The sequence below is a fragment of the Anthonomus grandis genome, chromosome 9 (assembly GCF_022605725.1).
Source record: "Anthonomus grandis grandis chromosome 9, icAntGran1.3, whole genome shotgun sequence".
Lineage (NCBI taxonomy): Eukaryota > Metazoa > Arthropoda > Insecta > Coleoptera > Curculionidae > Anthonomus > Anthonomus grandis.
The window spans coordinates 26,803,980-26,830,100 of NC_065554.1; the positions used below are offsets into that span (position 1 = coordinate 26,803,980).

The 26,121-nt window shown below is 31.0% G+C and overlaps 1 protein-coding gene and 1 long non-coding RNA gene across 10 annotated transcripts in view; one reads left to right on the forward strand and one right to left on the reverse strand.

Moving 5' to 3' along the window:
* Positions 1-306: 306 nt before the first annotated feature.
* Positions 307-26,121, reverse strand: part of LOC126740074 (uncharacterized) — a 64,562-nt gene continuing 38,747 nt past the window's right edge. For 4 of the 8 annotated variants that reach the window (XM_050445941.1, XM_050445937.1, XM_050445940.1 and 1 more), the window contains exons 17-23: positions 25,708-25,952; positions 25,394-25,555; positions 18,106-18,345; positions 17,799-18,046; positions 17,507-17,732; positions 13,484-13,872; positions 307-6,184 (exon numbers count right to left, since the gene is read on the reverse strand). In XM_050445941.1, coding sequence (XP_050301898.1) covers positions 5,760-6,184; positions 13,484-13,872; positions 17,507-17,732; positions 17,799-18,046; positions 18,106-18,345; positions 25,394-25,555; positions 25,708-25,952 — 1,935 coding nt within the window. In that variant the 3' untranslated portion in view covers positions 307-5,759. Of the gene's footprint in view, positions 6,185-10,800; positions 10,980-13,483; positions 13,873-17,159; positions 17,455-17,506; positions 17,733-17,798; positions 18,047-18,105; positions 18,346-25,393; positions 25,556-25,707; positions 25,953-26,121 lie in introns of those variants that run through there. The other 4 variants (XM_050445944.1, XM_050445938.1, XM_050445942.1 and 1 more) reach the window with 3 other exon arrangements.
* On the forward strand, positions 23,747-25,022 carry LOC126740076 (uncharacterized). 2 transcript variants are annotated; one of them, XR_007661789.1, is made up of 3 exons: positions 23,747-23,862; positions 24,401-24,579; positions 24,938-25,022. It is a non-coding gene; the product is annotated as an uncharacterized LOC126740076 (long non-coding RNA). The 2 variants fall into 2 exon arrangements; XR_007661790.1 differs by lacking the exon at positions 23,747-23,862 and adding an exon at positions 23,880-24,042.

The following is a 26,121-nucleotide window of genomic DNA, read 5'->3' on the forward strand; positions in this document are numbered from 1 at the left end:
ACTTTGATAAACAGTTTCAACTCCTGAAAATACAAAAAAATCTATTATGCTCACTATACAAGTAAATTATTGTATTAAGATTTATTGGACTTAAATTGGATTAAATATCACAAAAGGTGTCATTATAGATTTAAGTTCATATTTGTTCTAAATTTATTTTCTTCTTCTATTCAATAATCGAGCGTATGAGATTGTAATTTTTATAAATTGACGTAATATCCAATAAAATAAGTAAACAAGAATTCCAATTATACAGAATGTCCCAGTTTTTCTAGTTGCGTAAGTGGTCAGAAAAAGAAGCAAGACTAAAAAAAAAATAGGGACTTTTTATTTAAAAAATTAACGAGATAATTATCTAGTACAATCTATTAAGCATTTTGGTGAAGTTTTGGGGATTTTTTTTTTGGCTAAACTGTAGAACGAAAAATTTCGATAATTAAATTTCCTACAATTGTTCTAGGAGCCAGTTAGAGGGTACCAAAAAATTCATTAAAAAAAGTACTAAAAAACGAACTGTTTTCCTGACTTTGGCGCCCTCTATTTTTGTCCCCGTTGGTTATATAAAGCTTCCCTCCCAAGAGGTGAATAATTTTAGAGCATTTAATTACGTTCATTTTTTCTTTTGTACAATGGTTTAGCCAGAAAGTCCCCCCGAAAAAAAAAGACAAATGTACAGGGTCTTTCTCTATATATTGACCCCCCCTTTACAAGGGTTAAGTAAAAAGTAAACAAAAAAAGGATTTAAGACGGTTTTGGGGTTTTACTTAAATTATTTGAATCCGAGGTCAACATTTTTTCTCTTTTAGAAATGTCAAATTTTGACAGGCGTATCGGGCTCCAAACATTAAAAAAATTAAATATTGAAGATCTAGGTAGCCGGTGGAAAAAAAGGAACTCAAAACGCAAAATTTTGATTTAAGGCACCGTTTTTAAAATATCTAGTGTAATTGTACAGAAACGCCAATTAAATTGATGCAAAAACTTTGAGAAAAAAAAAGAAAATTAGGCTTGACTCTTAAATTAAATCTGTCAAATGAAATAATGACTTAATCATATTTTACATTCAACTTTTTTAGAAATCAAAGCCTGATTTCCTTTTTTTTTATACATTTTTGCAGGTACAGTAGTGGAAAAATGTAGAGCAACATTTAATAAGTTGCTAAAATAAAATATTAGATGATGACTTTTAGCATTAATTCTTCTGTAGAAAAACATATCGTCGGTGAAACCAGAAAACCGTGTAACTCCACTTTTTGTAGAAAATTACATTTTAGTGCCAACTTGTAGAGAACGCTTAAATCTTTATACTAGCAACATTTTAAAATTAATTTGGACGCGCAGATTTCTGTATTTTGTATTTAGAATTGTGTGCAAATCCAGCGTTGGTTAGATTGAATGGAAAAAAGTGTAAGTCCGTACAGTACCGTTATCAACAAGGTTATGTAGTAGGAGCTCAGTAGAAAGTTTTTACCAAGAAAAAAGTTAATTTAATTATTTATTTGTGAGAATTGTGACAAAAGGTAAGTTTCTGCATTAGTTATTTACTTTTTCTTCAACAATGCCGCTAATGATTTGGAAATAAATTAAAATTTTGTCAGGGTGTGGAGATACACTTTATTCTAAAAACTGGTTTAATGGATATACACGATTTTCTCATAGGTCATTTTAATCGTCGTTGTTATGGTTGGAAAAGGTTTATTAGGACAAAAAATACTCTAATTTTTAGTTCTTAGAATAAAGAAGTAGCCCATACTTTCAGTAGCGTTTTATTGAAAATACAGTCTTCTCTACTTATATTGAATTGATATTAATCAATAAAATTATTTTTGCCTACATGTTTCGCACACAGAGGTGTTCATCTTCAGGGCTATATTATTCTGTTCCATTTTATTTATAAAATTTTGATTCTTTATTATAGCCCTGAAGATGAACACCTCTGTGTTCGAAACATGTCGGCAAAAATAATTTTATTGATTAATACCAATTCAATATTAGTAGAGAAGACTGTATTTTCCAATTTTACATTAATTTTTGTTAAATCTTTCAATTTTATTTACGTATACCATATTTGACGTATACCACACTTTTCTTTTTAGTTCTTACCATGTCATGCGGACGTAAAATATTGGAACTCCTAAAAATTGAAACACAAGATCCAAATCGACTATTACATGAAGCACTCCAAAATGATGTATTATTTGAGGATAATATAGAAATCCAAATAGACATAAATGCTTCAAATAATAATGTTGAAGAAATAGTCAGTTTTATTAACAATGATAACTTGCAACTTGATGAAAGTATGGATTATAATGTACCATTTAAAGAAAATTCTACTAATACTTTGGTTACAACTGATGCGCAAATTTTGGGGGAAAATAAAGAAAACGGTTTTACGAGCTCTCCCGTGCAGAACAAGAAACCTAAGGTTCAAGTTGGAGTTTCAGATATTGGATTGAATAAGAGAAATACTGATGGCAATTTTGAAATTTCTACAGAGAGTGACGAAAGCGAATTTTCACCATCAGAGACAGAAGACGATATCAGTTTTATGAACAAAGAAAATAATACTGACAAAGAAATAGTTGAAGCCGAAGTGGAAAATGAAGGCACTGATGAAGATGAGGAAAACAAAACGTCTAGTAGACGAAGAAAGAAAAGAAAACTTCTTATTAAGAAAATACAGTTGTGGTCACATAAATAGCACACTTAGCCTTTTCATATATTACTTACAAAAAACAAATTCCTGACTGATAAGAAAATATTTAAGCAGTTAATCTCCTCCTAATATGCAAGACTTTATGTTTATTTTAAAAATATATGCACATACAGAATTTCATTCCAATATTAACGTTTTAAGGCTGGACACATAAATAGCACACCTTTCATTCTTATTAAATATATCGAGTGTTAATTAGTAAGTATTATTTTAACTTTTAAATTTTTGAATATTGTCAAGAGTAGTTTTGTTTTTAGTGGGTAGAAAGAAACATTGTGGACCAGAGAGGAGAGCTCTTATTATAGAAAAGAAAAATCGAGGCTTTTCTATTTCTGCTATAGCAAAAGATTTAAATTGCTCTAGGAAAATGGTTTATAATGCTCTGGCTCTCTATGAGACCACTCAAAGCACAATGAACAAGAAAAGATTAACAAGGCCTCGAAAAACCACGTATAACATGGATAAAATTATTATTAGAATAAGCAAGGGTAATCCATTTTTAAGTTCCGCCCAAATAAAACGTGAAATAGCAGACCAATATGGCGTCAATATTTCTGCAAGAACAATAAGAAGAAGATTATGTGAAAAAGATCTCAAAGGTTGTGTAGCTAGGAAAAAACCACTTGTTTCAAAAAGAAATATTAAAAAAAGATTGGCATTTGCTAAACAACATATAAATAAGGACATTAATTTTTTGAAAACCATATTATGGAGCGATGAAACCAAGATTAATAGATTTGGAAATGATGGAAAATGCTATGTTAGACGTCCTCCCAATCATGCCTTAAACCCTAGGTACACAATTAAAACTGTTAAGCATGGAGGAGGATCAATTATGATATGGGGAGCAATGTCATGGCATGGTGTTGGACCTATTCATCGTATAGAGGGAATAATGGACCAATACAAGTATAGGGAGATTTTGCAGAATGTTATGGAACCATACATGGAGCATTTTATGCCAATTACATGTAAGTTCATGCACGATAATGATCCAAAACATTCTGAAAAATCAATAAAACGATGGTTTACTAAAAATATGGTAGATGTTTTGGAATGGCCGCCACAAAGCCCAGACCTGAACCCTCTGGAAAATTTGTGGGATCACGTTAAAACCAAAATTAAGGTATTAAATCCCTCAAATCTGGATAAACTATGGCAAAACTTCGAAGAGGCTTGGAACAGTATTCCGGCAAGCGTGTGTGCAAAATTGGTGGAGTCAATACCCAAGCGATTAAGTGAAGTTATAAAATATAAAGGATACCCAACAAAACATTAAATTGGTTTTGGTGAAAGTCAATATTTTTTAAGTGTGCTATTTAAATGGCCAGCATTTCTTTAGTTTTTTTGTTATGTTTCTTATATATTTAAAATACTCTTTTAATTTTAATTAAATACAACTCTTTGTAGAACATCTAAGCTAAATATATTATAAAAAAAATAGAAAATGGTATTTAATATTTTTTATCGCAATTTAGAAAAGTGTGCTATTTATATGACCATAACTGTAAATGCTAAAAGATCTTTCAAATACTTTAAAAAATCAATAGTTTGATTTGTTTTTTTTTTATTAGAGATTAAACTAAGTTTTCAAACCAAAATGACCCCCCTGAAAATTGACCCACGAGCCGCCACTGGGTTTTACTTAAAATATTTGAATCCGAGGTCAACATTTTTTCTCTTTTAGAAATGTCAAATTTTGACAGACGTATTGGGCTCCAAACATTAAAAAAATTAAATATTGAAGATCTAGGTAGGCGGTGGAAAAAAGTAACTCTTGCAAAATTTTGATTTAAGGCACTGTTTTTAAAATATCTAGTGTAATTGTACAGAAACGCCAATTAAATTGATGCAAAAACTTTGAAAAAAAAAGAGAAAATTAGGCTTGAATCTTAAATTAAACCTGTCAAATGAAATAATGACTTAAGGTAACTTTTAATCATATTTTACATTCAACTTTTTTAGAAATCAAAGCCCAATTTCCTTTTTTTCATAAAGTTTTGCAGGTACAGTAGTGGAAAAATGTAGAGCAACATTTCATAAGTTGCTAAAATAAAATATTAGATGATGATTTTTAGGTACGGGTACTTTACAAAACATTAACTTATGTTTTTTTTTATTTATTAGAAATGAAATAAAAACGAATATTAAAAAATGTTGCTTTACTTTTTTCCACCTAAAAAATAATTTTTTAATACAAAAATACTAAGGACAAGGAAACATGTTATTTTTTCTTAATATTAAATTGCTTGTGTAATAATAAATTACTGGAATTAATTTTACTTCTGGTTTACATTCGCTGCTTGAAAAAATAAAGTATTTTCAAATGTTGCTCTACTTTTTTCCACTACTGTATTTCTGAACAATCAAATTAAGATATTTTAAAAACAGTGCCTTAAATCAAAATTTTGCAAGAGTAACTTTTTTCCAACCAAGTCTCTCCGTATGTTACGCCACTGGCAATTTTTTTTGAAAAGTTTAGAAGTTATAATAAGTAAACAAATAATCATTCTTAATTTTAACACCCCGTATCTTTGTTATTAAACATTTCTGAGAAAAAATTTATGATGAAAGTCTATATCTTTTTAAATTCTATATCACGTATTAAAATTAATGACGTTTAAACTGGACCACCCTGTATAGGGGGTTCTATAAGAAAAAATTTGTCAAAAATTTGATATCGGATTCAAAAATTAAATTTTGTATAAATTTTTTTTGTTTACTTTGTCAATATATGGGAAAAGACCCTGTCCACATTTTCGACTTTAAACGACCAAAAACAACGCCACATATGCATTTTTTCTTAAAAATGTCAAACGCCAAATCGACTGTACCCAGTAGTTAACAAATAAAATTATTTTTAACTTAACAATAATTATATCACTTTGATGCCTATAAAGGGAGGCGGCAAAAACAGAAATATTCATTTACACCCTCCTCCTTCGTATTAACACGTCTATCAACCGTATTATAATAATAATAAACATTCTGATTTTCCTCTTAAAGTGTGCATCAATCACTTTCGTTTCACTCAGTCTCATTAATCCGACTTGGAACGTTTGAACGCGGGCAAACCCTCTGCCCCGCACATTTTATTCTTCACGATCCGCTTCGATTTCAAATAGTTCAGGGTGTCTTTGTCGGTGGTTTGTCGCGGAAACTCGCTCAAAGTCGGCTTCAGACTGCCGGAGGGCGTGGTCGCGATGTCACCGCTCTCGCCCACGCTACTGTCCGACGGTTTCACCGGCGACGTGACGTACGAGTCGTCGGGCGAGTTCTCGTCGCCCGACTCCGATTCCTCGTCCATTTTACTCGATTCCGACAGTTTCGTGGTGCCGTTTTCTTGGGCGAGCGAGGTGTCGGTTAGTTCGGAATCTTCGATGTCGGTAAACATGTCGTCGTCCGCCGCGTGGTCGTCCTCTTCGTTATGCTGCTCGGCTACTGAAGGACGATCGATTAGTTTTCCTTTAATAAAAAAAAAAGAATCAAATAAATAAATCGACTTCATTTTAAACTCGGGGAAGTTCAGTCTAGCTGCTTTTAACCGAGTACACACACACACATCAAAATGGTCTAGGGAACACATATGTTAATATTTTTGAGAAGATTGGAAAAAAGTTAATTATTGCCATTTTTTTTACATTATTCGAATAAAATAACAATATAATTATTAACTTTTTTTTGTAGATTATAATTTACTCATAATTTACGGCCCAAATAAAAATAAAGAACAAAATCCCATTTATTACCGTTTATTAAAAAAAATTATAAAAATAAAAATTTACCAAATACAAATTAAACTAGTAGCCAGATGGTCCACCTCTATTATTAATAACACTTTGGCATCGCCTAGGCATACTTAAAATTAAATTATTAATTAATTCTTGGGGCAACTCCTCCCAAACATGTGTCACAGCAAGACGAAGCTCCAGAGCGCTTTGAAAAAAGTCAAATCGTTGAAGAAGTTGCCTTTTTAACCAATCCCAAACATGCTCAATTGGATTAAGGTCCGGTGAGGTAGAGGGCCAGGGTAGAAGATTTATATGATTTTCCTCAATAGCGATTCGTACAAGCCGTGCTCGATGTGGTGGGGCATTATCGTGTTGCAACAACGAATTTAGGCTCATTTCGCGTAAATATGGAACAATTACAGGCAGTACCATATATTATCCCTATAACTTATTCCAGTCATTGTATATTCCACCAGGTTGCCTTACTACTTCCCGGGCATGACAACGACTTTCATTTCCTTCCTCTCTCCAGACACGAATCAGGATAAAATGAAAATCGAGACTCATCCGTAAAAAGAACTCTGGCCCATCTTTCTTGATTCCAATTAACATGTTCTTGGCATCACGTTTGCAGGGATAGTTCTGAGTTTTGGAGGTACATTCAAATGAGGAAGGGCGATTCTAGAATACCGGGTATTATAAGGGATGGTGCCGATGAGTTTTCGAATCCACAATCGATAGTTGATGCTTTCGCCAATTTTTTTCAGAGTGTTTACATTGAGTCTGACGCTAACAACTTTACTTCATCTACACTAAAACATTGTCAAAGTGATGTAACTTTAAATTATTTAAATGAGTCTGATATTATTGAAGCCTCCAAAAAACTTAAAAACAAGTCAACTTGCGGTACAGACTTTATTCCGAGCTTCATAGTGAAAGACTGTATTGCGGCATTGGCGAAACCATTGACTTACATTTTTAACCTCTGCATACGCACAGGTATATTTCCTTCTTGCTGGAAGATAGCGCGAGTCATACCAATCTTTAAAAAGGGCGATAAGTCGGAGCTTCGAAATTATAGACCTATATCTATTTTATGCAATTTTTCCAAGCTCTTTGAAATTTGTATTCATAAACAACTGTACAATCAAGTTAAATCTTTCATCTCTATCGATCAGCACGGGTTTGTGGAGCAGAGATCATGTGTCACAAACCTGAGCTGTCTTTCTGAATATGTGTGTCAGGCGCTTAATGCTAGAGGTCAGGTAGATGTCCTTTACATGGACTTTCAGAAGGCGTTTGATCAGGTAGATCTCAGAATTTTATTAAAAAAACTGGATTATCTGGGCTGTTCCACAGGTCTGTTAAGTTTTCTTTCCTCGTATCTCAATAGGCGTAGGCAGTTTGTCGAGATCGACGGCTTTCGTTCTTCTCAATATATAGTGAAATCTGGAGTTCCCCAGGGAGCAAATTTGGGTCCTTTGTTGTTTATATTGTTTATTAACGATCTCGCATCAATCATCTCTTGTTATAAATTGCTTTTTGCCGACGATCTGAAAATTTACACTAAAATTAACTTTTTAGCCGACTGCCAACATCTTCAAGAAGTATTAAATAGTATTAATAGCTGGTGTCAGAATAAAAGACTTTTTCTTAATGTATCAAAATGTTTTCTTGTTTCCTATTGTAGAAATAAAACTTCTATACAATATGATTACCATATACAGAATCTTCCTTTAACAAGATGCCATGAAATCAAGGATTTGGGTGTAACGTTTGATGAAAATTTTGACTTTAAAAGCCACATTCAGAATATTGTACTATCATCATCCAAGTCTTTGTGGTTTATTATTAGAAATTGTCGTAATTTTAACGATACCAGCGTGGTACTATTATTATATCAATCTTTTGTACGCTCAAGACTCGAGTATGCGTCACTTATATGGCATCCAATATATGAAACTGAAATCAAAAACGTTGAATATATACAACGCAGGTTTATAAAGTATTTGCACTATAGGGAAGATGGCGTTTATCCAGCCAGAGGCACTTGCCAAAATGTCATGCTTGGACGGTTCAATATGAAAACCTTACTCGATCGTCGTGTGACAACGGCTATAACTTTCTTATATAAGCTAGTAAACAACAAAATAGACTGCATTTCACTCCTAAATCAGATTTGGTACATTGTCCCAAGGATAAACTCCAGAAATTCTCGCACTTTTTATTGCAACAGAGCATTAAATAATATTTTCAAGAGAGCTCCGATTTTTTACATATGTAATTTGTTTAATACGCTTTGTAACTACAACATAGATCTATTTGTTGATACGCTATCTTCTGTGCTGAGGCTACTCAATCAATAACCTAGTATTACAACCTGTAAGTACCTGTCTAATGCTGTTTGTTATTTAGAAGTGTGGCATAAAGGTATGTTGAGTTCTTTTTTTTTTGTTTTTCTTTTCTTTTTGTTTATTCTTTAAATTAGTTTTAACTGTTTTACTTTACTACTTTGTTTTTTTGCATTTAATTTTTATTCTGTTATTATTGTTTTGATTTGTATTTTTTTTCTGCACTTCCTGTAAGTGGGTGACCGTTGGAAATAAAGACTTATTTATCACGTTAATCTTGCACCTCGATTTCCTAAAGTTAATCGAGGAATCCTTAGGGGTCCTTTGGCATGAAGTCCTCTCTCATGCAAACGGTTTCTAATAGTTTGACCTGAAACCTCGACGTTATGCACTCGTGAGAGCTGCTGAACCAAAACAGAGGCTGTTACCGTGGGATTTCTTTGAGCTTGCAAAGTTATAAAACGGTCTTGGGCAGGTGTGGTAACTCGCGACGGGCCTTGATCCGGGCCGTTCTCTAACATCATTTGTCTCTCTATATCTTGTCCACAAACGGTTAATTACACTGGGAGATATATCCAAAGCTCTTGCAACGTCTCTTTGACTTGTTCCTGCCTCAAGCATTCCGACTGCTCTTAGCGACTGCGATATTGAGTTAGAATTTAAAAATTATAATCTGCGTTATTTCGAAAAAATGTGCAAGTAGCAAAAAGCAATAACACAATGAAAAAAAGTGAACATTTTTAATTATAGAAGTAAATATGACAGAAAATAAATAGTTATATTATAATAGTCTATATTTTTTCTTAAAAGTTGCCTAAACCTAAAATTTATTTAAGTAATTTAAGTCACAAAAATGGACGACGGTTGCATTTCGTTTAACTTCTGATGGCAATACTGATTTTCAAGGACTCTTGTTCAATAAACAAAAAAAAAAAAACATGAACAAAGCCAACAAAATAAATAATTTGTTTTAATTAAAATTGAACGATCAATAAATCCTTAAATTAATTTGGGTGAAAGAGGCACTTCAAAAAAACCGCCAGTGCGTAGCGGTTTTTTACAACTTCTGTTGGCAACACTGGCTTTCTAATGTTCTTAAAACCAAAAAAAAAATTACTAATTAACCAGTTTTAAATATTATTGATGCGGTTCATTAATAAATATTTATCAGCAGTCATTTAAGCTAATAAAACTAAAATGCGTGACGTTTCAAACAAAGTTCTTAAAAACAAATAGGGTAATGCAGACTTCTAAGCTTGTTCACTAAAGAAAGAAACAATAATATCCACTGAACAAACTAAGTTAAATAAATAATTCATTTTAATTGAAATTCATCAATAAATACTTAAAATAAATTAATTCAAGTGAATACTCCTCTTAAATGTGCATAACGGGTTTTTTCAAACTCATGTTGGCAACATTGATTTTCAAGGACGCTTATTCAAAATTAAAAAAAAAAAAAAACAAAATCATTAGAAAACAATATTGATTCTTTTAGTGAAAAAGAAAACAAGTAGCTTTACACAGCTTGAGGATGAATTATAAAAATTAGATTCATTCAAGCTATTCAAACTAAAGCGCACAACGTTTGACATAACTGCCGTTGGCAACACTGATTTTCAAGGACGCACGTGCTATAAATTAAAGAAAAATCAAAATGTTGCCAAACAGACTAGACGCAATAATTTAAAACAAATTACTTTATGAATAATTAAAAGATCATGCATTTAATTGTTTATTCACTTTTAAACTATTGAAAATAAATTAGATCCTTCTTAAACCTCCTATTGGCAACACTGATTATTTTTTAACATGCTTAACGAAAAAAAACGAGATAATTAATTAACTTTACATAATTTAAGACTCATTTTATCGTGATGAGTTACAAATCATATTCATTTAATCAATTTAAGATATTGAAACTAAAACGCGCACAGTTTTACATAACTTCCGTTGGCAACACTGATTTTCAAGGACACGCGTGTTATAAATTAAAAAAAAAACAAACCATCGTTTAATGCATATTTGGAATATAAATTTTATTAAATTGGTTGATAAATAGTTTATGATCGATTAAGAGAAAGAATCTCCTGCATTTAACACTCATTTTCAAGCTAATGAAAATGAATGGCATTTTCTTACTCCTATTGGCAACCCTGATTTTCAAGGCCACGCGTACTATAAATAAAAAAAAATACATTTGATGAAGGAAAAAACATTATTTTTTAAATAAATAATATACAAACGATAAAAAAAGGTCACACATTAAATTGTACCAACTAATTGAAAATGAATACCAATTTCTACAAACTGTTTTGCATAACTTCCTTTGGCAACACTGATTTTCAAGGACACGTGAGTTATAAATAAAAAAAACATACCATCGTTTAATACACATTTGGAATATATATTTTATTAAACTGGTTGATAAATAGTTTATGATCGATTAAGAGAAAAAATCTGCATTTAACACTCATTTTCAAGCTAATGAAAATGAATGGCATTTTCTTACTCTTATTGGCAACCCTGATTTTCAAGGCCACGCGTACTATAAATAAAAAACAATACATTTGATGTAGGAAAAACATTTTTTTTTTTAAATATTGATTAATGAATCAATAACAATCAGTCACACATTAAATTGTACCAATTAATGAATGCCAATCTCTGTTTACAAACCGTTTTGCATATCTTCCATTGGCAACACTGATTTTCAAGGACACGTGCTTTAAAAATAAAAAAAGGAACTGCCAACGTTATGCGATTAAAAAATTTAAATTTAATTCAAATTAGCCAATTAGACCAATTCAAATTAGGTCTGAAAACAAGCAAAAACCTCTTAAACACGCATTCGTTGCCACATTGGATTTTTGCTTCTTTTTTTCTTTAAATCGAATTAAAATAAAAAGCATTTGGACATGGCTTAATAAAACTAAGCAAGCTATTTAATTACTAGTTAAACCAATCGCAAATAAAAATTAACAAAATTCAATTCAATATGCTGTTGGCAACACTGAATTCTAAGGCTAACTAGAATCTATCTGTCACAAATCAGCTGTTCATAAAACGTGTGACACGCACACAAGTCGACAAACTCTTCTCTTTAATTAATAAGTAAATTATCAAACAATTAATAACAAATCAATTAATTTGCCTCTAAGGTTTTTGATGCATTTTTAGTCCCAAAACAATCGACACATTTTAACCATGAATAAATGTATAATTAACACAAGCATCTGGGAAGTATCGATTGTCAGGACTAATACGAGGTCGGGTGAAAAAGTGGACTATAGAATTTCAGATTTTCTTATTTTGGCGCCCAACGTGAGGGAATTGGTTTTTGTTGTTTTGGTGTATTATCGTGAATAATAGTAATGGTGATTCTCTTTTTTTTATTCTCAAGGATGTTTGAGAAAAATGTGGTTAAGTATAAAAATATTAAGGTTTTATGGGTGTTTAATGTTTTATGTTTAATTTACATGACGTGTAATTAAAATCACTTGAGGCATTTGAAGTGTTAATATTCTTGTTAAATACATATGAAAAAGCGTTGGAATTAATTAAATTCAGTTCTCTAGAAAACCATGGTGGGGTAGTGTTTTTCATAGGCACATATACAACATGTAACCTTTGTAATTTTATTAAATATATTTGTGATGCTGTAGATTTCGTGTTTTTACCTTTCATAAAAGTGTATGACTAGCATCTTTGGGATAATGGATGAATTTTTCGAGTAGAATGAAAAGTTGTAAAGGAAAGGTTGTTCCATGATCATTAATCACAAAGATTAATTTCTTAATTAAAGGTAGTATTGTACAGATTACAAATTACCAACAATAACAACATTATCAAAGCACTTGCAAGCATTGGTAACAGATTCGCAGATAGATCCAGATAGTTATTTAATCAGCTTGGCAATAAGAATGGAGTCATTGAAGTCCTAGACATTCAATGGCAAATGCTGAAAAAAGCATCCTGGATATATGAAACAACAATTATACATCCAAAGAGAATAATACAAGTCTATAAGCATTAGAAAGTTAAAAAAACATATTGAGGATATCATATTAATTAAAATAAACTGCAACAAACTGAGAATACTTATGTGTTTATAGGTGTAATCTAAATATATTGTTGGCAAATTCATAATTAATATTTTATTGGGTAATATGATAATGGAAAGAAGATTTTATTTAAGATGTCTTAATACAAAACAATTGTTGAAAAGAATTTTTAGAAAATTGCTTTAAAGAATTTAATAATCTGCGAATAAAATTAAATCAACGACTTTTTGCCACAAATCTTCTTTTACCAATTATTCCTGGGTTTTTGTGAAAAACTAAACATTTTAATTAGAATGAATGAAAGAAAAATGCAATATAAAAAATTCCTGGTTATTGTGTTAAATTTTACATGTGGTGATACTGTATGTCTTTATAGTCAGTTTAATCCTGCCCTTAATTGATTGCACATACACAAAGTCAAATATTAATTTTTTCTGGCGTTTTCTTACAACCTCAAGTTATAAAATACGTACACGTTTTTCTCCCTAAAGGGTACTTTATCCGCAATTATTTACGTGTCAAGGTGTTCTCCCCAAATATTTTCTCATAATAAATATATAAAATTCTCTAAAGTATAACAAACTAGACCAGCAATTAATTATTACATTATCGACTTACCTTTATACGTAGGCAACATAATATCGGGCAAAACCTTCACGTCCGCTCCGCTCTCCTCCATCAGATCTTTAATCAGATTCGCGAGATCCTCCCGTTTCTTCGTCACCTCGATCTCCTCGAACCACTTGTCGATTCCCTTAATCGGTATATTGTAATCCTTAATGGGATCTTTAAAGAACTGCTCGACGTATTGTAACACGTACAAACCGCAATCGGTAAAATTGTTTTGTTGTGGTACTTTACAGTGCGAACCCTTGATAACGTCCCGATTAAAAACCCGTTCGGATTCCATTTTCGTTTTGAATTCGCAGGTGAGGTAATCGCGTAAGGTGGCGACGACTCGTGCCCTACTCGGTCCAGCCAGCGAATCGAAAATCAGGATGCACGGCCTGAAAGTGATATTTATCGTTAAGATTTGTTTTTTTTTTTCAATTACGATAATTGAACTGTAGGATTCGAGGCTATAATTGTATAATCATTTAGCTTAAAAATAAAATAGAAACTTAAACCAATAATCCTTACAAGTCTAAGTTCATTAACTTCCTTATTGAATAGATTGTCGTTGAGACCAAATTCAAAATAAATTTATTTATCAATAAAATTACATAATTATCAATTTACAATAAATAAACCATTATGATAAATAGGACCATGCCTCGATTATGAAACCGTTAGCACAGGTGCAAACCTGTGTAGCAAGGCCCTTTATTTAAAAAAGAATAATAAATAAAAGCTAAGAATAATAATAACTATTAACCTGGCCAATACAAGTACTTTTCTTAATACAAATTCAATTTTTTGTTTTTTTTTTCTTTTAGCAGTAAAAGAAATACCAGAGGGAGGTAGGTAGACGCGCAAGGGGTACAAAGGAAAACGTGGCATGTAACAAATGCTACTTGTAAAGAAATTTCAGATGGCGGCGAGCGGATACTAAAGCCCTATAAAAAAATGTATACAGCTATTTTCATGGTTTTTAACACCTTAATTGTATTTATCTGAAATTAAATTAAGCATTCCATTGCTGTTTTTCAAGGAGATAATTTTGAATATATTTTTTAAATACTCCTATTGAAAATTTTTGTTTAACATGCTCAGGCAATTTATTCCAAAGTTGAGAGGCTACAAAAACAAAAGATTTTTGAAAATTTGTGTTTCTATGCTATAGGACTCTAAATAAATTTATAAATCTAGTGTCATACATATGAAGATGATTTTTAAAATTATTTACTAAATATAGAGGCTCTCCAGTTCTTAAAATGTTATAAATAAAGGTGTACATATGGCATTTTCTACGATTTTTCATTCTTAAAATAAAATTGTTATTTAAATAGGGAGTAATATGATTCCTAAATGGTATTTTGAATGCGAAACGCATACAGCTGTTTTGGAGTTTTTGTATAGAGTAAGCAGTTGTTCGAGTCAAGTCAGAATACAAAACATCACAGTAATCGAGCAAAGAGAGAACTAGTGAATTACATAAATAATATTTATTACTAGATGGTAAATAATTTTTTAAGGCGTATATACATATATGCAATTTTATGTTTATTTTTGATATGAGTTTGAAATGTAGTACCACTGTCAAAATATATGCCCAGATTTTTGACCTCATTGACTACTGGTAGCTAAACATTTCGAATCTGTGCATAAAAATTGGGAGAAACCTCAAAAGCACTTTTGCCACAACCCAGTATTATTGTATAAGATTTGGAAGCATTTAATTTTAAGTTGTGATCCAGTGAAAAGTTGTCAATACCAGAAATTGAGCTATAGGAAGATTTTGACGTGAAAACGAAAGAAATCGTTGGGAATCATCCGCATATCGCTGTAATGTTGAGTGTTTTACACGAGATATCATGTCAGCAACATATAAAGAAAAGAGCAATGGGCACAAAATGAAACATTGCGGGACACCCGTAGATAAAATGTGGTAACTTGATTTTTCAGTGCAAAATTCCTTATTAAGAACTACGCAATGGGCTCTGCCAGCTAAATAAGACTTAAAAAAATTTACTGCATCACCAGAAAATCCAAAATAAATAAGTTTTGCTAATAGCATTTTGTGACTTATAGTATCGAAGGCTCTACTAAAATCTAACAACCCAAGACACGTTAGTTCTTTTTTTTCTTCATTTTTTCTGATATCATTAAGAAGGTTAACCAAACTGGTAGAAGTACTTTCTAAAACCTGCCTGGCATTCAGGAACTTAAGAATGTGTTTTAATATATGCCCAAATTTGTTGATGAATAAATTTTTCCAAGATTTTGGATACTAACGGCACTATACTTATAGGCCTGAGGTCTTTGAATTCCTTTGGATTACTAATCTTTGCTAAGGGTTTTATAATTGCCTCTTTCCAGATTGTAGGATAAAAATTTTGTAAAATGCAACTATTCATAATATTAAGTAATGGCTTTAAACAGAAAGGCATATAGAGATGTACATCTTTTAAAGAAAAAGCGTCTTCACCAATTGCATTGGAGTGAATGGTTTTTATAATTTTAAGTAAAGTTGACTGATACATTAAAGTAAATTTAAATTCAGATTTGATCTTATCACGTTTATGTGATTTATAAAATTGTATTTTCTCATTAGATGTTGTATTAGCTGTATTACTCAAATTTGTAAAATAGGTATTATTAGCCATTGAATTAGAAAATGTATCAAATAGCCTTAACCTTAATTTTTCCTCAAATCTAGTAAGATTTGTACATTATTTTATATTTAGTGTTGTTTATACCTAGTTTTGTTATCTCCTTTACTAAATTCAAAACAATTATTGCTTTTGACTATCATTTTTATACAACAGTTCTTTCAAGGGTGATGATAGTGATTAGGGATTTGGTGGTACTGTTTGAAAGCTCTTTAGACATTTATTCCCCACATTAATAACACGGTTCTTGGTTTTATTACAAGGAACTCTCCTAATTTTTCTGTCTCTACATTTAGAGTTCTGCAAGTATTTCTGTAGTATGGTCTCCCTATTATTTAAACCACATTTGAAGGAGTTCAAAATGGGTTTTTCAGAAACTGTGCTTGGAGGCTTAATTTGCCAAATGTATCTATTAGGTCGAGGCTACATTTAATTTCGCTTGAGAATTATAGGAGCAAATGTGATTTATTTTTTTTCTATAAACATCTTAATGCTAGTATTCCTTGTCTTGAATTATTAGAACTTGTAAATTTTAGAGGCAATACCAGATATCTTAGAGGATGCCACTATTAAACAACACCATACGAATTGTGGTAAATATTCTCCTATTAATAGGTTTTATATGCTGGGTAACAAGCTTAATTGCCATTATGATATAGTTGATAAGGGTTTTTCTGGGTTTAAGCGATGTTTGACTGACTTTATTGAAAATTGATCACTGTATATGTACATAGTTTGAAATGTTTTTTAATTGGATCAAATTTATTTAATTAATTACTGTCTATAGAATCACGAGACTAGTTAATTTTTGTTGTTAATGGGTATACAAATAAATAAATAATTGTAAATTCTCAGTTTTCTTAAATTAATTAATTGTGATTCAATGAACTATTATATTACTAAAAAAAGAATGTTATGATATTCATAGTATTACTTGTGCTTGTGGTACATCGAAATTTCATAAATGTTTTGTTATGAGAATAAAACAGTATTACTTTTAAAAATTTCGAAACAACAAAAGGTTTTCAAAAACCAAATATTAGCCAATCATATATTTATAACATTCAAATACAAAGTACAAAAACAAAATTCATCATACAAAAATACAAAAAATTCATACATACAGTTTGTGTTTTTATTTAACTCTGTGTGCATTATATTTTTGAACACTTCATTGTGATGTCAGGTGTACAACTGTTATATTTAAAGTTTCTTCTCACCCGATATAATCACCAAGCTAGGGCTCTGTCTAAATATAAGGAACAACCCTGTACATGGAGTCATATATAAATGAAATAAACTGCTTGATTTTCACTCCTAAACCGAAAAAACCCAACTAAATAAATTAAATTAGAACCTGAGCACTTACTGTTTAATGGGCTGCCTAGGAGTGCCTTTTCCACTCTTGGCAGGTGAAGAAACAGACACCGGGGGAGTCAATGGAGTTACGACAGCAGGTGCTGCCACCGCAGCGGCCAAAGCAGCCGCTGAAGATTCCTCCGATTCGTCCGATTCCATATCGGAGTCTTCACTATCCGCTTCGTCTTTGTCACTCAACATTGGATCGTCGCACGGGATCGGTTTTTCTTTTTTAACTGTATAAATGAAAAAAAAAAGATAAAGAGAGTCTTGTTAGCAAGGAAAAGTCGTCGTTAACTCACCACCTTTTTTGGAGTTTTTGGATTTTTTCATTACCGGATCGGGATTATAAGGTTTCCCGTCGAAAGTTTGAGGGCCCGACAGGCCGGGGAAGCAGACTATCGCCAAAAACCAGTGAGAGTTCTCATTGATCGGTATGATGACGTAGTCTTTTTCAAATAAATTCACTTTCTTGGTCCAGTTTTTAACTCTTAAGTGGCGTTTTTCAGCGGCCGTTAGGTTTGCGTCCAGTTCGTATGGGTGAGATTTCCTTTAGTAGGTCAGAAAATTAAACCCGAACTCTCTATTAACACTAATTAAATCACTTACAACTTATGAGCTTTTCCGGGCTTCGTGGTCAGCCTTTTGTAAAAGAACGTGGAGAAAATGTGCACTTTTTTAGCTTGTTCTGGGTCCATGTTTTCCCACAAGTACTTTAGGTAGAAGTCAATTATTATGTCATTTAAAAATTGGTCAACCGCTAGGCATGCATAGTCTTCTGTGCTTATAGATAATCTACCCTGGCCTTCTTTAGGGTACATAAGGATTTCTTTCACTTCGCTTGTAGAACTGAAAATTTTATTCAGATATAAAATTCATGAATAGCTTCAAATATAGTTTTTTTAATTAATCTTATAATTTGTGTCACATTTCAATAATTGTATGTATAATAAAATTATATACTTATTTCATTGAACTATTGTTAATTAACCTATATGAGATTGTGTCAATATGGTTGGTTTGATCTTATTTATTGGAAAAATTTATTACTTTTATGTTAGATTACTGTTTAGAGCAGGATCTGAACCCCCCAATTTTAGATATTATGGATTTTTTGTAATTTTTTCATCCTCTCACTTATTTATAGCTAGTTTATTAAATTATATCATGCAATAATTATATCCGAAGAAATTTGAACTAAATAAGCAATTCTATTAAGCTTCTGGGGCAACCCATCATTTTCTTTATTTACTTTTGTATTCAATATTCAAAGAAAGTCATTGCTCATTTATTCATGTAAAATACAATTTTTTTTATATATGTGCCAGGCAATATCAAATATACATTTGGAAAAACTGACACGCTAGATTCATAAAATAATAGCACAAAATATGCATATTAAAATCTAAATTCAATTGGTAAAAACAATTATGGATTTAAAATAGATTTTAGTTTTGTATAAAATTTATTAAGAGGTAACCTCTTTATTTTCGCGGGTAGAACAATAAAAATATATAATAAATTTCTAGTTATTCCAACATAAGCTGCCAACAATTTCTTTTAAAAACCAATCAAAAATCACCCATTACTAAAAATATTTCACTCCCATGAATTTTTTTTTTGTAAATCCCTATACCAAATCAAATTTCTGCACCCTTCCCTTGAACACTGAACTTTGATTTAGTAAACCAATTATTCTCAAATCTTAGTCCACAAGTCCTTAAAAGCCATTTATTGTCCAATAAACCCAGTTATGAGTTAACCATAACCGCAATGTTTAAAGATTTTCTCTCAAATTTGCTGATCAAAATACTTCCAATGTAAAAATTTTACCTGTTTCCAAAAATCTCATTAAAAATAAAATAGAGGCAACAAAAAAATTTAAAAATTTTCAAAAAAAAATTAGAAATGCCTTCTATGAAAATTTCAACATAATAATGTGATAAGATGGGTTAATTATTCATAAAAATTGAATTAAAATTTTGTCAATAAAAATAAGATGAAAAAGATCTTTAATCATGCATGTGAAATATGAATAGATTAATAAAGGGCTTCATGTTCTGGATATATAAGAAATATGTATAAACACAACATTTCATTTTCAATAGGAGTAAAAAAAACTCATTATAGAGGATTGAACATGTTTTTTTGACAACAAGTAAAGTAAATCCTGCCTCATAAGGAATTTTATAGAGCAAAGAACTACTTCTCAGAGCATTTTTAGAATTGCTTGTGTCTTAACACCAAATCAAATCAAATCAAATCGAAAACACTATTTTTTTTTTGAAAAAGTACAAATCAATTAACAACATGTAGTAGTTCTGGAGCACAATGCACCAAAGTATAAATTACAAATTCTGGCCTAGAAATTGTCTCATTTACTGTTATTTTAGTTTTAGTGACAAAATTTGCAAAGTTAACCCAAAGCTATGTGAGCAAGAAGTGTACAATGATTACTTAATAAATTTACATTGATATACTATTCAAACATGTTATTTGGTTGTAAATATGCATATTCAAAATTATTAATTAACCAAAGATTATTTTATTTTTTATTTCTTTAGAAGCATGTTTACTACTGTAGGTATAAAAGAAATATGTCTATAGAGCAGATGCAAATAATACAGTTGGAATATTATACTTGAAATTTTGAAGCGACCTTGTTCCAATAGTATGGCGATTTATAACACTGTTAAAACTTATATTTTTAAAACTAAATATAACAACATTCTTAACATACCATTGTCTTATATTTAACAGGTATAGTAATAATGTTGGACTCCCTTTATTTTTAAATAGAATAGTTTTAAAGAATATATTTTTGTTTTCTTAATAAATAAAGGTCTCAACATACTCTTGCATGAGGCACTCCAGGCTGTAATCCCAAATGTTAAAATTGACTCAACTAGTGCTTGATAAAATAGCACTTTGTGACATAGTGTTTATATATTTGAGGTTTTCATCTGTTCTTGGTATTTATGTCGTCCTACTTATTTTTCTTAAATTACAATAATCTATTTTAGACTACTGATTGTGTCAGTGTACTTGTTTTTATATTTTTTTTTGTTTATGACACCTGGCTGGTTTAAACAAATAACCTTTTACTTGAATTGATTCGATAAATACACTGAACAAATTGATCTCTTTTGTAAAAAATATATGGATAAAAGATCATTAATTTTATGTGAGCATTATTGGATACTTACGAGGCATCAAATCATCTCAGTCCAAAGAAAACGAATTTACATAAAAGAACCTAAAAACTATATTTTTTCTTGTATATCCTCATTTTTAAATACTAAAAATGTGGGTCCATTCCTCTTTGAGAATTTAACCCTAGTGGCAAACTGTAGAATGCAGAGCGCATAAAGTCGAGCCCCATTTGTGCTCCAATTCTAAATTTGCAATATAACTTCCATGAAGGCATCAAATAAGGTTAATTCCATCTTTTTATGCCTCTTAACAACTGACAAAATGTTGTTAAACTACAGGTAGTAGGTAAAGTGCTTATAATAGATAATTTGTAGTTTATACTATAAGGCTCAATAAAACGAATTTACTACGTTTAATTGTACTTTTGGTATATTATATAGCAGCTAAGAGAAAACCGTTTTACCATTCCGCTTTTTCATAATAAAGAAAGTGTGCCTTTTGTATCCGTAAAGAGGAAAGCCCCAAAGTTGAAACCTACTTTTCCCAGGCAAACTTATACCAAAAATTCCTTACAAAAAAATATTAGAACTTACGGTTTTCCACTCCTATCAAAATAATACACAGTCATTATAAAAACTATTAAAGAAATAAAGTAGAGAAACTAAAAAACTAAATACCAAACAGCATTTTTTTTCTGTAAAAAAAGCCCACTAACCCCACTTTTAGCCGCACTGACGTCAACTGTCAATGTCACTAAGAGTAACGCTTGACCAGGGTTCCCAACTGAAGAAACATAACATTTAATTTATTATAAATTTGATCGATTTCAATGTAGAACAAAAAAAATTCAAACAAAGTAAAGTCGTGGGGTTGGTAGCAGCGTAACGGCTGCTTTACCAGTGTTTCCAACCTAAGATACCTAATTTTGATTTTACTCTACAAGATTTTTCAATTAAAAGGTTTTAAAAAAATTAATAGTTAACCCTTATAGTAAACCGTCTATATATAAATAGTTAATAGTTATACATAGATATTAATTTTTTTTATTCTCCGGTTGGCAACAGTGACTCGTGGCGTCATGGGGTCAACTAGTGCTACCAACAATCGCGATATACGAGGGGACGATGATAAGTAAAATGCATCGAAGTTTACCGGGGCATAACGAAAAGTAAACAGAGGTATACGAGGGAGAGCCAAAAAAATGCTTGTTTTCTGTTAACCGACGTTTCGGCTTTGAGTAGCCCACATCAATTTTATTTTTTGTTTTAATATAATCATGTCATTTTTGTTTAACTTTTTGAAATGTTTAGGATTCCTAAAAGCAACGATGTATATATGTGTAACTGATGATAAAATTTAGACTTCTGTAAAAAAATCAACATTTTCGGATAGGCTTATATATTATATGACAGTTTTAGCACTTTGGGATAATTTATATGTTATACATATAAATATTTAGTATTTTTGGTAGAATATAAAAAGGTTTTAATTCCTTTTACTTAAAATAGCTAGGTACCTCCAATGACTTTGTAATCTTCTATGCTCTTGCTAAAATGGAATTTTGTATAGTTTGTTACTTACCTTAGAATCATGTACACTATTCTTCAAAAAAATACCTTTAAAGCAATATTAAAACATATTTTATTATATTTGAATGTATTTTTATTATATTTCATGCTTTTTAGGTTGTTGTTTATTGTCTTCCAGGTACTTACTGATTCCAGACTTTTAAATGTAATTTCTACGTCTTTCAGGTATTTGAAAAAGCCTGCAAAGTTTTCTCCAGACTTTTAGAGACAAATTTAATACAGTAAAAATAAAGATACAAGTAAAGCTTTCGACTGTGTGAATCACGGTTTATTTTAAAGATACTGTCTGTTTATGATCTTTTCCTGAGCAGAATGCAGCTTCTAGAATCCTATCTTATAATGGAGTTAAGCAAGGAATATGATGAAAGTAGCAATTCCTCAAGGGTTAATTTAGGACTTGTTAATTTTATTAATGATTTTAAAATGTTATTGCTGATTCAAGGAAATTTTTTTTAAGCTAAATTGGTGCAAAAAGTTTAAATAAAATAAATCAGGTTTATTAAGCGAATTTCTTCGTTGCAATTTTTTTTTCTAAAAAGCGCTAAAGTGGGTGTCTAATGGTTTTATTAGAGGAAGTGCTGTTTCAATTTTCAACTCTCTAACTCCATTAGTTTCAAAGATATGGGCATTTTGTGCCTAGGATATCAAATTTCTTTGAAAATTATTTTTTTCAACTTCCAAGGCGAATATCTTCGTTCTACAAAATGTTTGGACAAAACGCTGAAATAGGTGTCCAATGTTTTATTAGAGGAAGTGGTGTTCCAATTTTCAACTCTCTAACTTCATTAGTTTCAGAGATATGGGAATTTTGTGCCTGGGATATCAAATTTCTTTGAAAATAATATTTTTCAACTTCCAAGGCGAATATCTTCGTTCTAAAAAGTGTTTGAAAAAAAATGCTGAAATAGGTGTCCAATGATTTTATTAGAGGAAGTGCTGTTCCAATTTTCAACTCTCTAACTTCATTAGTTTCAGAGATATGGGCATTTTGTGCCTAGGATATCAAATTTCTTTGAAAATTATTTTTATCAACTTCCAATGCGAATTTCTTTGTTCTACAAAATGTTTGAAAAAAACGCTGAAATAGGTGTCCAATGATTTTATTAGAGGAAATGCTGTTCTAATTTTCAACTCTCTAACTTTATTAGTTTCAGAGATATGAGCATTTTGTGACTGGGATATCAAATTTCTTTGAAAATAATTTTTTTCAACTTCCAAGGCGAATATCTTCATTCTAAAAAATGTTTGGAAAAAACGCTGAAATAGGTGTCCAATGATTTTATTAGAGGAAATGCTGTTCCAATTTTCAACTCTCTAACTTTATTATTTTCAGAGATATGGGCATTTTGAGCTTAAGATATCAAATTTCTTTGAAAATTATTTTTTTCAACTTTCAAGGCGAATATCTTCGTTCTAAAAAGTGTTTGGAAAAAACGCTAAAATAGGTGTCTAATGATTTTATTTGAGGAATTAGTGTTTTCATTTTTAACTCTCTAACTTTATTAGTTTCAGAGATATGAGCATTTTGTGCCTAGGATATCAAATTTCTTTGAAAATTATTTTTTTCAACTTTCAAGGCGAATATCTTCGTTCTAAAAAATGTTTGGAAAAAACGCTGAAATAGGTGTCCAATGATTTTATTAGAGAAAGTGCTGTTCCAATTTTCAACTCTCTAACTTTATTAGTTTCAGAGATATGGGCATTTTGTGCCTGAAGATATCAAATGTCTTTGAAAATTATTTTTTTCAACTTCCAAGGCGAATATCTTCGTTCTAAAAAGTGTTTGAAAAAAACGCTGAAATAGGTGTCCAATGATTTTATTAGAGGAAGTGGTGTTCCAATTTTCAACTCTCTAAATTCATTAGTTTGAGAGATATGGGCATTTTGTGCCTAGGATATCAAATTTCTTTGAAAATTATTTTTTTTAACTTCCAAGGCGAATATCTTCGTTCTACAAAATTTTTGAAAAAAACGCTAAAATAGGTGTCCAATGATTTTATTAGAGGAAGTGGTGTTCCAATTTTCAACTCTCTAAATTCATTAGTTTGAGAGATATGGGCATTTTGTGCCTAGAATATCGAATTTTTTTGAAAATAATTTTTTTCAACTTCCAAGGCGATTATCTTCGTTCTACAAAATGTTTGAAAAAAACGCTGAAATAGGTGTCCAATGATTTTATTAGAGGAAGTGGTGTTCCAATTTTCAACTCTCTAACTTCATTAGTTTCAGAGATATGGGCATTTTGTGCCTAGGATATCAAATTTCTTTGAAAATTATATTTTTCAACTTCCAAGGCGAATATCTTCGTTCTAAAAAATGTTTGGAAAAAACGCTGAAATAGGTGTCCAATGATTTTACTAGAGGAAGTGGTGTTCCAATTTTCAACTTTCTAACTTCATTAGTTGTAGAGATATGGGCATTTTGTGCCTAGACTATCAAATTTCTTTGAAAATTATTTTTTTAAACTTCCAAGGCGAATATCTTCGTTCTACAAAATTTTTGGAAAAAACGCTGAAATAGGTGTCCAATGATTTTATTAGAGGAAGCGGTGTTCCAATTTTTAACTCTCTAACTTTATTAGTTTCAGAGATATGAGCATTATGTGCCTAGGATATCAAATTTCTATAAAAATTATTTTCTTCAACTTTCAAGGCAAATATCTTCGTTTTAAAAAATTTTTGAAATAAACGCTGAAATAGGTGTCCAATGATTTTATTAGAGGAAGTGGTGTTCCAATTTTCAACTCTCTAAATTTATTAGTTTCAAAGATATGAGCATTTTGTGCCTAGAATATCAAATTTCTTTGAAAATTATTTTTTTCAACTTCCAAGGCGAATATCTTCGTTCTAAAAAATTTTCGAAGAGAACGCTGGAATAGGTGTCCAATGATTTTATTAGAGGAAGTGGTGTTCCAAATTTCAACTCTTTAAATTTATTAGTATCAGAGATATGAGCATTTTGTGCCTAGGATATCAAATTTGAAATTTTTTTTTTTCAACTTCCAAGGCGAGGTGTCCAATGATTGTATTAAGTGATGTTCGAATTAATAGCAATAGAACAACTAATATAAATATTCCATCATATTAAACTTAAATAGAGAGCAAAACGTTTTGCATAAACCCTTATATTAAAAAATACTCAACTACTCAACTTACCCCAAAGAAATCGGATTCGGATTAGGACATGCCTTCAGCAAAATTTCATTGGCCTCCTTCTCATTTAACTCCTCCATAATGTTATTAGGGCCGATACCATACAAGTGGTTAATAAGAACTCTATATTCCCTCAAATCATCGTCGGGCAACAATGTTATTCTTCTAAAATGAACGGTAAATCCACATTTAACAAAAATCTATTTGCGTTTAAATGTAAAAACATAAAACACTCTTGGGCAAAGATCTCATGCTCACGTAAGTTGGTCTAAGAGTGTTCTATTTTGGGCCTAAACGGTGATGAAAACTATTCTTACTTATAGCACTCCTCTTTTTCATCGACGGGGTCGAAATAAATGTTGTCCTGCTTCTTTAAGTTCAGCATGTCGCGTATTAATGGTGCGGCACCGACGTTTAAATAATAAAATATCACAGGCATCTCTTCTGTATAGGATACGAGCACTTTGACCATGTCCCCCCTGTCTATCCTGATAGTTTTGATTTCTGATTTATTGTTCAGCACCGGAGCTTTTAGTATTAAGCATTTCGAGTCCAGCACCACCTATAAAGTGAGTTATATTTGGATAAGTAAACAAATATAGCTGGTAAAGTCCAGTTCAGTGATCTATTCAGAATCTTTGATGTGTCGCAGATGCCGCACTAAATAGTATGTGCGCTTATGTTGAATTTATTGTCGCATGATATATATGTTTAAATGGCAAAATTTTATA